The sequence below is a fragment of the Cibotium barometz genome, chromosome 33 (genome assembly GCF_041138505.1).
Source record: "Cibotium barometz isolate CiBa-2024 chromosome 33, ASM4113850v1, whole genome shotgun sequence".
Classification (NCBI taxonomy): domain Eukaryota; kingdom Viridiplantae; phylum Streptophyta; class Polypodiopsida; order Cyatheales; family Cibotiaceae; genus Cibotium; species Cibotium barometz.
Window position 1 is genome coordinate 3,930,959 of NC_141078.1, and position 14,445 is coordinate 3,945,403.

Here is a 14,445-nt window from a genome sequence, read left to right on the forward strand (position 1 = left end):
GGTTTGCCACAAAAACTCTTGCATAACCACCAATCACATGACAATGCTTTAACAATTATGTCATAGCCTATTTTTCCCGCTCCAACTTTGATTAAGCTTGACGTTCCATACTCATGCCTCTCCACCTTGTATCCATCAAATCCAACAAGTGTGTCATCTTTTGGGTTCCACCTACAATATTAAGATTGAAAACATAAAATATGTAAGAGCCACTACGATTCAACATGTCTCATCAGAACTACTTTTGCATTATACTATGTTTACCTTATCCGTTTCTTTCTGGTGGTCTCATCCTCCACCAAGATGAAAGGAATATGTGATTTGATTCCACGTTTTTCTTTCTTGTTTTGATATATTTCAGCAATGGCATCAAAGATATAGCCATGTATGCCCGGTAAAAATTGTGTGGCAAGTCTTTGGCCTCTTTTTGTCGTTGAGAGTGAAGGGCCATTGAGGTTGGCAGCAAGAAAATCATGCAACCTTGGTCCACCCCACATCCTTGCAACCTCAAACAAAGCCTTAGTATTTGCACTATATCTCTTGCCTGCCTTTGGCCTGGACATGTTTGTAGCCACATCTTGTAAGAAGTCCCATAGAGTAGGTTTTCCACCAAACTTACCTAGTCTATGGGCTTCTACTATATTGTTACAAAACCTCTTTACATCCTTGCGGTTTAGGGACTCCATGCTTGCTTCCCTTAAAGTTCGTAGTCGCACCGAAAGGACAACAATATGAGCCTTTGCTGACCATAGTTTGAGGGTGAGATCTCTTGCATGCTTTTTAGCAATGAAAGTTGTTTGCCAAAGCTCTTGTTTAGTGAGAAAGTCTAATCTTCTTCCGCAATCCATTCCTCTAGTGCCTCTCTTCTTCTCCACCGTCTTCTCCCTATATAATCTCATCCTAAAATCATGAAGCTTAGGTATACCCTTGCAATTGTTGCATGAGAAAGCTTCAAATGGCTGCCCATTATTGGAAACACGTGGACAACTAATATGACGAAAGTAACCATCTATGTGAAAGGTTGAAGTTCCATCATTTAGGATAGCCTTTGTGAAAGGCTCTGCAAACCAAAGCTTCCCACCACACTGATCATCTAGCAACGGTTTCACACTAATATTCTTGTTGTTCACTTTGATTTCGTGAATCCATAAATCCCAATATAAAAAATTCAAACCTATTGAAAATTTCCCACTTTCTTCATTGTTATAGAGTGAAGGAGAATAACCATGAGCTGATCTTTTGAACTTTGTAGAAACCACAAACTTGCTGAGAGATGTTTGCATTGGATCATGCTCCTTCCCCTTTCGAGGACGTCCACGTAAGCCACTTAGAACTGGCTTGGATGTTTGCAACTCCTCCTTCATGACTGCCTTTGTGTGCAAGATTGAATTTGAGTGCTCTATGAGAATGGTACACAGATCTGACCTTGGAGGACACAAACGCAGCCACGTGTCATCATACTTACACCTCACGCGAACAAAGCTTTTGTCTTTAAAATCATGTAGTGTGGCTGCAACGACTTCAAAGTCCCAACCTACATGCAAATACAACATATAACAAAGTCAAACAAGTTACAAAATCGACTTTCCAAAACCATTCTATCTTTCAAACATTTAAGTAACTTTATGAAGGTTGAACAATACCTTCATTGGTCTCCATCAAAAAGCATAGAGTCTCTATTGAAACCTCTATTTCTTTCCTATCATCTTGTTCTTCATATCAGCCTGCACACACGTTGCATCGACTCCTTTCCAAGCCCTCGAAATGCCATATAATTTTTTTCATGTCTTTTGCTCTCCAAGATGTGGGTTCTCATAAAGTTAGTAAGACAATTATATGTAGCATACTTCCCTTCTATTGAACCTATGCCATGCAAAGAGTTGCACTCATGACACCATATTTGAACTAGAGCTTTCCCATTGACATCTTCACTATGTAATTCAAACCTATCATCCCTTTCAACCTTCATCTGTTTCAGCTTTAGTTTTGTTCTAATACATTCTTGTTCCCATTGCTCAAGAACACTTGCACTTAACAATTTGCTTGTTGTAAGCTTGGAAGTGGAGCCACTCAAAGTGTCACCTTTCTTGTTATCAATCTGATTTGAGCATAATCGCTTACTTGGAGAAGGAAGTTCATGCATGCTATTGGCACTCCTCTTAATGCATACTTGAACCTTATTGTTGAGTGTCCATCGCTCTTCTTGTCATTTCTTTATACTATAATTTTCCTCTATAAAGACGAAGGATCCAATCACAAGCTCATCGCCCTCTATCTACTCACGAACCAAAGCAAAGGTGGGCTCATCTTTATTGTTCTTTAGCCTCACAAGGCCTAAATCATCCTCATTATCATCATTGAATGATCACTTGAATCTTATAAAAAGATCCCATCTAGCCTACGACACAAAGTATGTTTTTAAGCTATGATTGTGGCATGCAACATCAACCTCACATAAAAAATAGATTGTGGCATGCAATATCAACAAAGTATATCAGCAATACATTTTCAAAAAATAGAAAATAGGAGCAGGGCCAAAGAAGCTAAACAGAAGAGGAAGAAGGAACCAGAGAGGAGGGAGAAACTGAAGGGACAAGCCATTGGAGGAGGAAACGGCAAGTGAGAGGCCAGTCACCAAAATTTCGTCAGCTCAGTCTTCAAGAGGAGAGGGAGAGAGAGGCTCAACCTCAACCACAACTCAAACCAGGTTGCGAAAGAGGAAGGCTGCGTGTTTTGAATGCGCACCTATAAAGAGAAACGAGGGAAACATGAATCGTGTGTAGTAAAAGCAAATTCAAATATTATCAAATGTCTTTTCATTTCAGAATCATCACGTTGCAGCCCAAATAAAAATCAAATTTTATATCCAGGAAAAAATCTTCCCAAGATTTGAACCTGGATCCATTGTGTGGAAAGTTATGCTCTTGCAGCTTAAACCACTACACCTATACCTTTCTTATCTTTACAACCTTGGGTCAAATTTATCAATAAAAAAGTACCTTCTGTAAATACATACATATGCTCTGAAATAAATCCTTCTGTGAATAAATATCTGTAAGTCAATTTTTTTTAAATTCCTTCTGTTGAACGCACGTGATATTCATTGTTTATGCTAACTGACCCCCCCGAGTATATACATAATTGATGTTGAAATTTGAGCATAATGATGAGCTATGGTGGATCAAACACTAGAATCAACATCATTAACAAAGTGATTAGCAAGTGATTAAGATGTAATTAGTGAATAATTAGCAAATAGATTAATGTAGGCATGGATACTCAAAAACCAGCAAATTCTTATTAGGGCTATGCCTCAATTTATAGAGTTTACATCAAGCATCAAATCCCATTGATTTCTCCATGATTCACTCCCAGAATATCTCCACCTTTTGCCTGATTCTCTCCACCTCTTCTCTTTTCCCTGAATATCTCTCAGAATATCTCCACACTTCTAAATTCTCTCATGCTACCCTTTATTCTCTCCCAGTAGATTCTTCTCACCTTTTCACAGGTTCTTTCACAATTACATCTTCTCTTTTACAGCCTCTAACCAAGGGCTTGTTCCCACACACACCCTATTCACTTGTATATTTCAACACCTCCCCTCAAGTGAATAATCCTAGCACACCCAGACCCTATACCAAGTTTACCTCCCCTTACTTGATAGTCCGTGACCAGTGTCTACTCCTCCCCTCAAGTTATCTCAGCACAACTGGACCCTGTATCAAGTTTGTTTCTTACTTGACAGTCCGTGACCAGTGCCTCAAGTCCCTAAACTCCATAGTCCTTGACACTCTCTCTCTCTATGTGTCCAAGGCTACTATAAGTGCCCGCGACCTTGACTAATGTGCTCACACATACATCTACCACGTGGCATCATCGGTGGCTCAGAGGTGGTTTTACTTTATTGGGGCAGGTTACATTGGGTTGTGGGGTCTCTCTCTCTCTCTCTCTCTCTCTCTCTCTCTCTCTCTCTCTCAGAAAAGATGATCCGACTCCACTTCCTTTGGAGCCTCCATGAAGTTTGCCGATGTCGTTCCTTCTTCACTGGGTTTGCTGTAGCAGTCTCTCGCCATGTGTCCTGGCTTTCCACATTTGTGGCAAGTGAAGGTCCTCCCTCCTACTCTGCCTCTTCCTCGTCCTCGTCCTCCCTCGAGAGAATCCTCCTCGAGTGAAGAATGCTTTTTCCTATTGAGTCGAGCCCTTTCTTCTCTTTGCCTCTGCTCTCTTGCTCTAGTAGAGCTGCTTCTATCTCGTGTATCTTCAGTTCAGGTACATTCTTTAGTGTTGCTACAATGTTTTCATAATCTCCTTTGTCCACACTCTTCAAAAGTATAGCTAATGCTTCATCATCTTCTACCTTTTTGCCAATAGCTAGCTGTTGCTTAATGTTCAAGTGTGTGATTAAAGGTTCACTCTCCTTCATGTCCAATTTGTAGAATTGCATTAACAGATTTATCTTTGAATTTTTTGCTTGTGTACCAAATAACTTATTGAGTTCATCCCATGCATCTTTTGCCCACTGTATCCCTGTGATGTGATGAATGATTTCATCATTTAAACTGAGTGCAATAAGTCCCAATGCTTTTTCATTCCTACTCTTCCACTCATTTTCTCCTCTCTCTGGGCATTCATCTCTCCCTTCAACTAATCCCCACAGATTTTTCCTCATCAGCAAATTTTTTAAGTGACAACCTTTTATCACTAACAGCTGCATTTTCTTTGCTCTCTATTTGGGAGTTATCTTTTTTAATCAAGTAATTCCAAACTACTTGATATCTAGGGTCATTAGCACATTTTCCTTTTAAGTGAGCCAGCAACTCACTTTCTATTTGAGTAAAACTCAACTCTTTTATCATGGGTGCTAGACTTAGAGCATTTGGCACACACGACATTAAAATTTTCTTTTCTATATCTAATTTAAAAATCAAACTCTTGTAGGATTTTAGCCCATCTAGCCTTCCTACCTTTTAACTCCTTTTGAGCACTTAACCATTTAAGACTTTCATGGTCAGACAATACTTCAAAATTGGCACCATACAAATAATGATGCCACTTTTTAAGAGCATGCATGATTACAAATAGTTCATTTTCATAAGTTGAATAGTTACTTTGATCTTTGTTCAGCTTTTTACTTTCAAATAATTTAGTTTTTTTAGCAAATAATTTATTTTTCCTCAATAATTGAAATACTTTTCTAAGGTGCTCAATATGTTCTTGTTCATTTTGCCTAAAGACTAATATATCATCAACAATAAACGATTTTCCTAAATAAGGATGAAGTATTGTGCTCATCATGGTCATAGAAGTAGCAGAAGCATTAGCTAGACGAAAAGGCATAACTAAAAACTCAAAGTACCTAAAAGATGTCCTAAATGCTATTTTTGGCACATGTTTAATTCTAATTCTTACTTGATGATATCCAAACCTTAAATCTATCTTACTAAAATATTTAATACCTTTGAGTTGATCAAATAACACATCTATCCTAGAAATAGGAAAAAAAAATTTGATTGCATTTAGTCCACGATAATCTATGCACAAGCACATAGATCCATGTTTTTTCTTCACCAATAATATTGGTGAAATCTAAAGAGATTTACTTGGCCTAATAAAGCCTTATTCTAAATATTCAACCAACTTCTTTTCAACTTCTTGTCTTTTAATCAAACTTACTCTATAAGGTGACTTACTAATTGACTTTGAATACTTTAAAACTTATATGGAATGATTTATCCCTCTATTTGGAGGTAAACCTTTTGGAAATATTTTTGAAAAAACATCTTTAAATTTTTCTAATAAAATTTTCAAAGAAGAATTAACTACTTCACAAATACACAAATCAAGCTTTTCACAATCGTTTTTAAATTGAGGCATTGCATAACATAAAAACATTTGTTCTATTTCATTATCTTGATGAAGATTTTGGAGCTCAATATTACAGATCAAAAGAGAAGATGGTACATTATGCTTGTCAGAATACGCATCGGAGATGATGACCAGATCTGGGAACACAAGAGCAAAACGCAGTGCAGAAAATCACAGCACAAGAGAGAGAGAGAGAGAGATAGAGGCGTGTAACGCTGCTCTATATACACAAGAAGATCAGCAGCAGTCGGCCTGTTTTGTAGGGCAGCCGATTGGATACAAGAAACCTGCACGATTGAAAAATCATAGTTGGCCAGCAGAGTAGAGTGGGCTGGCCAGCATCAAAGAAGTCCCACGGCTCATGCAGTGCAGTCGACCACTTCCAGAATCTCCATAGATGCAGTCGGCCAGGTTCAAGGTCATCCTACCACTACTAGACTGCCTCCCATGCCACAGAAAAATAGGGAAAAAATGGGAAAAAATACGGAGAGGGGAAAAATGAGAAAACACCTCATAAGGGCAGGCACACCCACAACAAAGGCCTTGGTGTATAAAAATAGATAGGAGATGACTTCTAACACCCCCTCTCAACTCCTGGCTATGAAACCAACCACCACAGGGAGCTGGGGTGCCGCCTGAGCAAAACCTGAGAGAGAGCGACTTCGTGAAGAGGTCCACCGTACTGTCCTCCATCGAACAGAACTCTAGCAAGATGTCATCATAGCAATGATCTGTTCACGAACAAAGTGCCTCTGGATGACCATGGGTTCCTTCAGTGGAAGCCCAAACCTGCAATGCAACCTCTGCATCCTCACCACCTCACAAGAAGCCCGGTACTCTGCCTCTGTCGAAGGGAGGGCAATAGTTGGCTGCCTCTTGCTGCTCCAAGAAACTGCTCCTGAGTCGAGGGTAAAACTGTATCCTGAAGTAGATCTCCTCCCCAATAGTATCCTGAAGTAGATCTCACCACCTCACAAGAAGCCCGGTACTCTGTCTCTGTCGAAGAGAGGGCAATAGTTGGCTGCCTCTTGTTGCTCCAAGAAACTGCTCCTGAGTCGAGGGTAAAACTCTATCCTGAAGTAGATCTCCTCGTGTCTGGATCTCCTCCCCAATCTGAGTCACTCCAACCTTGGAGTCGGACTCCATCCAACAATCCCCCTCCTGTGTACAAGAGTCCATGATCCTTCGCATGCCACAGAAACCACAGGAAACGCAATCCTGCCTCCCAAAGAGTCATCTGCAACCATGAGCTCAACTGCCTCATCAGGAAGCTCTCGTCCAATTTGGTGTCCATCAACTAGATCAATGAACCATTCTGCTTCTGAGTCAAAGAGGCATCATACTGCTCACAAGGATCAACACCTTGTTACGGTGCAAAAACAAGTCTTGGAAACCTACTGAAGACCACGCAAGGCCTTCTGAAACCTGTCAACCACCCCCTCTGAACCCGGAACCAGAAAGCCTAGACTATGCACCTCCTTTTGCAAGTAATCAACTACCACCTGCCTGGCTTTCCAAAAGGTCCCCGTGGAAAGAACATCCTCATCTACAAGAGGTTCTTTGTCCCGAACACTACGAGACATCAGAGCATAAGTTACCTGTTCAGTTTCCTCTGACTGATGAACACAAGAACTACCAACATCAGTACTGGAGAGTTCCTGCCAAAACTGCTGCCATTTACTGGCAAGCTATCCACCATCTGGTCCCAGAAAGCCTGCACAGGGGCAGCGTATCCACACTTAAGTGGCCATTACCAGACTGCCACTCATCACAAACCTGAGGACCTGGGAGAGAGAGTGTTGAAAGCTTGTAAACTCCATTCTCCACTCCGCCTTCCCAAACTACCTGGTCTGTTGCTTTGTCCCAGAGAGCAACAAAGTGCTCATCAAACTCCACCCGTACTATGCCAGTCTTGCAAACCTGATGCACTGAGACAACAGATGAAAGCCAAGTGACGGAACATACAACACTTGGGAGGAATGCTTCCCCCCTCTGCCCCATCGGGAACTATCTCCATCCTGCCCTCACTGTGAACTAGGATAGAGGATGTATCCCCAGTAAGAATGTGACCAGAAAGCCTGCAGAGATCTTGTAAACCAGAACGGGAAGGAGTCATGTGCCTGGAAGCACCACTATCTAGAATCCACTCCCGAGTATCCATTGCGGAGAATCCTCCAATCTCCTCCCTGCCGCCTGAAGAAAATGAAACATTGGTGTCCACCACCTCCAGGTTCACAAAAGCCAGAGTCTTCATGATTGCTGCTGAGGAATCTTCACCCTTCTCGGTCTTCTGCTTGGGACACTGCCTCCAATAGTGGCCTTTCTCGCTACAATCATTACAGGTCCTCTCTGCCGCCTTTAGTTTCTTGCGGTCAATAAAAACGGACTTCTTCTCAGAAGACTTCTCCGATGAAGCCTTCCCTTTGCCCGTGTTGTTACAGCCTTTCGATCGTTGGCCAGTTAAGGCCTCCGAATCTCCACCCTGAGGAGGATTCGTGAATCGTTCCTCCTGGTCCAAGACCATGGGCACAAGCTCCTCCCACGTGATGGTGCTGAGCCTGCCCCACTGGTAATCAAAGACGAGTAAAATGCTGAGTACCGAGAGGGCAAGTGTGACAGCAACGTTATGGCCATGTCCTCTCACGATATCTCCTTCCCAGCTTGAAGAACTTCTTGCTGAAGAGCCTTCAGCTTGTTAATATGCTTCCGCATCATTCGCTGACTTTGCAGGGCTCATAACCCACATCTGTACTTCCAAGGAAATCCTCTTCATGGGTGATACCCTGTTGTAAAGAGAGGCCAAATGCTGCCATATACCTTTGGCCAGCATCATATGCTTTACATGATTGATTACCTGCGGTGTGCAGTTGAGAAAGATAAACGAACGGACCCTGGTGTTTGACACGATCCCACATCTATGTCTGAGCCTCTCGGTCCTTTCGGATCGACGATAACTCCCCTTCCTCTACTTCCGACCGTGGAACCCCAACAACGATGAAATCAGCGAGGTCGTAAGACTCCAGAACAGATTCCATCATAACCTTCCATATAACGTAGTTGCTCCCATCCAACTGACGGTCTACCGGGAACGTGTAACAAAGAAGAACTTACACTTGCAAGTGGTTGTCTAGCAAATCAGCTCGCCGTCCTCTTGCTTCTCCTCTTCCCAAACAGTCCCGTACGGTCCATCAATCAGCAACACAACAGTCCCCCTCTTGCTCACACAAATCCCAAGAACTATCTAGAGCCTAGGCTCTGATACCATGTCAGAATACGCAGCGGAGATGATGACCAGATCTAGGAACACAAGAGCAAAACGCAGTGCAAAAAATCACAGCATAAGAGAGAGAGAGATAGACGCATGTAACTTTGCTCTATATACACAAGAAGATCCCGAGAAATGAAACAAAAAATGAGAAGGGGCTGGGGGCCTATTTATATGGCCCCCCTATTTATACACAAGAAGATCCCGAGAAATGAAACAAAAAATGAGAAGGGGCTGGGGGCCTATTTATATGGCCCCCCATCAGCAGTTGGCCTGTTGTAGGGCAACCGACTGGACACAAGAAACCTCCACGATTAAAAAATCACAGTCGGCCAGCAGCAGTAGCAACAGTAGAGTGGGTCGGCCAGCATCAAAGAAGTCCCACGAATCATGCAGTGCAATCGGCCACTTCCAGAATCTCCACAAATGCAGTCGGCCAGGTTCAAGGTCCTCCTGCCACTACTAGACTGCCTCCCGTGCCACAAAAAAATAGGGAAAAAATGGGGAAAAATACGAAGAGTGGGGAAAAATGAGAAAACACCTCATAAGGGCGGGCACACCCTCAATAAAGGCCCTATTGTACTTGAGGACTTGTAAGACTAATACTTTGATTCTCCACCCAACCATATTCCAAATAGACCCTAAACTCATGGTTATATAGGCCTAAGTGATTGGTGATCTTCCAACTTCAGCCCCTTGACCTTTCATTGGCTAGACATTACCTTTTCCTTGTCCGATGCCTCTTCAACTACCCCTAGAAGGGTCGCCTACTTCTGTGTCCCTTAGGCTTCTATTATGCACAATCTAATTTCCTTTTTACTTTAACTTTAATGCCTATTAACCATTGCTTAGGTATTTTCTATTTGAAATCCCCTGAACCTTATTTATATGCAACCTTTTACTTTCCTTTCAGTGTTTCATGTTAGTCTTATAATCTTTCCTTTCAGTGTTTCATGTTAGTCTCACAACATATCCACTCATACCATCCATGTAATTGAGGTCAATTGTAACCCAAGCAAGAGGGAATGTTAGTCATAACCTCTATGGAGACGCCCTAATTTATTCTGGATGCACCTTTTATTTATATCCAAGATTAATGTGTTTAATCAAATGTGTGCGCTCGTATGATATAGTTAGGATTAATGTGTTTAATCAATTTTATGTACATTGACTAATATTATTTTGGATGTAGGCGATGATTGAGTGGCTGATTATGTGTTAATCACGAGTGGAACATGTGTTGGAGTACTATGAGATACTTTGGAAGACATGTGAGCGACTTTTATGGTTTATATTTTGGCATTAGTATTTGCGTAAGGCAAAGGCCTCAAACCGTTGTATTTACCAATTAGTATTTTATACTTTTGGTAGGCCCAAGACTTTATATTTATTGTTTGCTATATTTTTGTAAGAGCTTTTACGCTCAAAAACTCAAAAGGTCTTATGGTTCTGATTTGGAATTGTCTTTTTGAAAAATAAGCTTTCTAATACATATAAATATGGGCACGAGTGGTACAAGTGCTACACTTATTCAAGGGAGATTCAACCCAATCTTGTGTCGACAGTGATCTTTTTCTTATTTTCTAGCTCTCTTATTTATTTAATTTTGTTTTTAAGGTTTATGATATGGTATGCTCTAACTTTTGTGTTTGATAATTAGAGTTTCTTCTCCAAGTGTCATAAAGGTCCTAACATGAATTATTCTAGGTTGTGTTAGAATTGTATCATTATTTATGTACATATGTATGTATGTACAAGTGTACACAACATCTCGTTTTATGTATATAAGTGTGTCACAACATCTAGTTCAAATGAAAGGATTACCTTCTTTTTAAATTTGGCCTTTGATAGATCCCAAGCTCCTATGTTTATGTTTATGTGACAAGCTCCTATGTTTATGTTTATGTGACGTTGCATACCACATTAATCATAGCTTTTTTTGAGTGGCCAATAAATTTTTCTAATAGATCCTAAGCTCTTATGTTTGTTTTTAGTGACACATGACACGAACGTCCGAGCAAATTTTCTAGCGCACACTCTCACATGCGTACACACTACGCCCTTACACTTAGAAATTCTTTGACTTTTTCAGAGTCTAGAATTACATCATACTCCGTTACATTGAAAAAAGAAATTGGGTAGAAATATGTGCAGAAGAAGGGCGTCAATGAGTGTGTATAGAGACTATCCACATGCAAAATGAAGCAAAATGTGCAGAAGAAGGGCGTCAATGAGTGTGTATAGAGACTATCCACATGCAAAATGAAGCAAAATGTGTGGTTTGATATTGCCAATTATACCTTTTTGAGTTTCAAATTTTTAATGCTAAATCCCCATTACTTTTTGGAGCAGAACCTTTATTTTGATTCCGTTCTAAAAAAAAGAAGAAAAGAAAAGCATTTCTTTCGAGCAGCACCGGTCGGCCGATCAAGACTAATATATCATCAATAAACGATTTTCCTAAATAAGGATGAAGTATTGTGTTCATCATGGTCATAGAAGTAGCGAAAGCATTAGCTAGACCAAAAGGCATAACTAAAAACTCAAAGTGCCCTAAAAGATGTCCTAAATGCTATTTTTGGCACATGTTTAATTCTAGTTCTTACTTGATGATATCCAAACCTTAAATCTATCTTACTAAAATATTTAATAACTTTGAGTTGATCAAATAACACATCTATCCTAGAAATAGGAAAAAATAAATAAAATTTTGATTGCATTTAGTCCACGCACGATAATCTATGCACAAGCACATAGATCCTTGTTTTTTCTTCACCAATAATATTGGTAAAATCTAGAGAGATTTACTTGGCCTAATAAAGCCTTATTCTAAATATTCAACCAACTTCTTGTCTTTTAATCAAACTTACTCTATAAGGTGACTTACTAATTGACTTTGAATCCTTTAAGACTTATATGGAATGATTTATCCCTCTATCTGGAGGTAAACGTTTTGGCAATATTTTTGAAAAAACATCTTTAAATTTTTCTAATAAATTTTTCAAAGAAGAATTAACTACTTCACAAATACACGAATCAGGCTTTTCACAATCGTTTTTAAATTAAGGCATTGCATAACATAAAAACATTTGTTCTATTTCATTATCTTGATGAAGATTTTGGAGCTCAATATTATAGATCAAAAGAGAAGATGGTACATTGTGCTCTCTTTGCAATGTAATAAATTTTCTTTATGCTCAAGTGTTAGTGTATTATGAAAAATAGCTTCTTAAACGTGTTTTTCCCAATGAAAATAGTTCAAGTGTGCACTATTTTTCCTTTAGGCTTATCATTACCATTCCCAATAAGCTCTTATCCTTGGGACTTAGGACAATTCCTTTTATCATGTACCAGCTCAAAACAAGAGAAACAAAGTTTTTCTTTAAGCGCTCTCTCAAAATCTTGCTTTTTTAGAAACTTACTAGGATTGGATTTTTGTTTTTTTAGAGGTTCTTCCTTTTCAAAGAAAAAATCCTTTCTTTTTTTAGAGCTAAAATTTTATTCAAAAAGAAATTTTTTTTATCATTTTCTTTACGATTACCATTACTCATGGTATCCTTAAATTTTTTTGTAAATTTTATAGCCTCATATAAGTTTTTTGGCTCTTTGGAGTGAACTTCCTTCTTATACTCCCTTTTTGGGCCTCTAATGAAGCCTTTTACTTTTTGAAAATTGTCTATTCCCTTAGGCTTTGACAATTTCTCTATAGCAATCTATATATTGAGTGAGATTTAAATTCTTTTGTTCCATAGAACAATTATCCCACTCCTTCCAATTTCAGTCTTCTTCATTTTCAAGAAGATATTTCTTTAAGAATAATTCCTTGAATGAATCCTAAGAATTGGGTACTTGTCTAGCTTTCTCTAAACTCATTTATATATATATATATATATATATATATATATCAAACTCGTTTTATGTATATAAGTGTGTCACAACATCTAGTTCAAATGAAAGGATTACCTCCTTTTTAAATTTGGCCTTGGATAGATTCCAAGCTCCTATGTTAATGTTTATGTGACGTTGCATACCACATTAATCATAGCTTTTTTGAGTGGCCAATAAATTTTTCTAACAGATCCTAGGCTCTTATGTTTGTTTTTAGTGACACATGACATGAACGTCGGAGCAAATTTTCTAGCGCACACTCTCACATGCGTACACACTACGCCCTTAACACTTAGAAATTCTGTGAGTTTTAAGAGTCTAGAATTACTCCGTTACGTCAATGAGTGTGTATAGAGACTAAATGTGTGGTTTGATATTGCCAATTATACCTTTTGAGTTTCAAATTTTTAAAATCCCCGTTACTTTTTGGAGCAGAACCTTTATTTTGATTCTGTTCCAAAAAAGAAGAAAAGAAAAGCATTTGTTTCGAGCAGCACCGGCCGGCAGGTCGATTTGAACAACGCTTCTCTGGTTTATCCTTCAAAGAAAAGGACCCGCCGTCTTGTTCACGCTCTGTTGTGCAAAGGGAAAATTGAGTGGCAACCGCTTATATATTGAGCTTGTAATTGAGTAGCTTATATATTGAGCTTGTAATTGAGTAGCTTATATATATTGAGCTTGTAATTAATGAGGCTGAGATGATCCCGGCAACCGCAGCAGTGATTACGGAAACCGATTTCCCGGGGTATAATTTCATCAGCGTTAATTATATGGACGGCATTATAAAGGAAAGGTAATCAAATAGGTTGCTAATCTGTGCTGGGGAAGCTTTAAGTGATAATTAATGTTGCTAAGGACGTGATCGAGCTGATCTGGTTGATCTGTTTTGTCTTCTGAGCAGAAGGTCGAGAAAATTTTCTGCTCTAAGCCATGAATTCGAAGCTGATCAAGAGGACGACGTGGTCAGGGCCGATGTGAGCGATCCCAACTGGAGGTGGCCTACGCATGAGAGATGGTTCTCAAAACTAGAAGGAGTGTGGAAGACCAGAAATGCACAGAAGCCGGCGGCCAGCAACGAGAAGCTCCCCGATGGTCTCAAGTGTCCCTTTGAGGTGAAGTCCCTCATCAACGAGACAAGTGAGGATGCCCGCGCGGTGTCCGTCAAGCTTCGCTCTCCACACCTCATATCCATGCTCCGCAAATGCTTGCCTCGCAAGATGGACACGCTCTGCTGCGGAGAGCCTAACATCGACGCCAAGGACCTCTTCACCATCTGGCCTTCTCTTCAACAAGAGCTCAAGGCTCTTCCCGACGACGTAGAAGAAGAAGAAGAAGAAGGAGATGGCGCATCCGCCGTTGCCCGCCTTCACCTCCACCACCTCCTCCGCTTCCTGGAGGAAGAGTTCAAGGACCTCTCCATCAAG

General features: G+C 40.0%; 1 protein-coding gene across 2 annotated transcripts in view; it reads left to right on the forward strand.

Annotated features, from left to right (window-relative positions):
- The first annotated feature begins 13,615 nt into the window (after positions 1-13,615).
- LOC147619207 (uncharacterized) overlaps positions 13,616-14,445 on the forward strand; it is a 49,753-nt gene continuing 48,923 nt past the window's right edge. The window contains exon 1 of one of the 2 annotated variants that reach the window (XM_086772826.1): positions 13,616-13,814. In XM_086772826.1, the coding sequence (XP_086628952.1) occupies positions 13,720-13,814 (95 nt within the window). In that variant the 5' untranslated portion in view covers positions 13,616-13,719. The remainder of the gene's footprint in view (positions 13,815-14,445) is intronic. The other variant, XM_086772828.1, reaches the window with a different exon arrangement.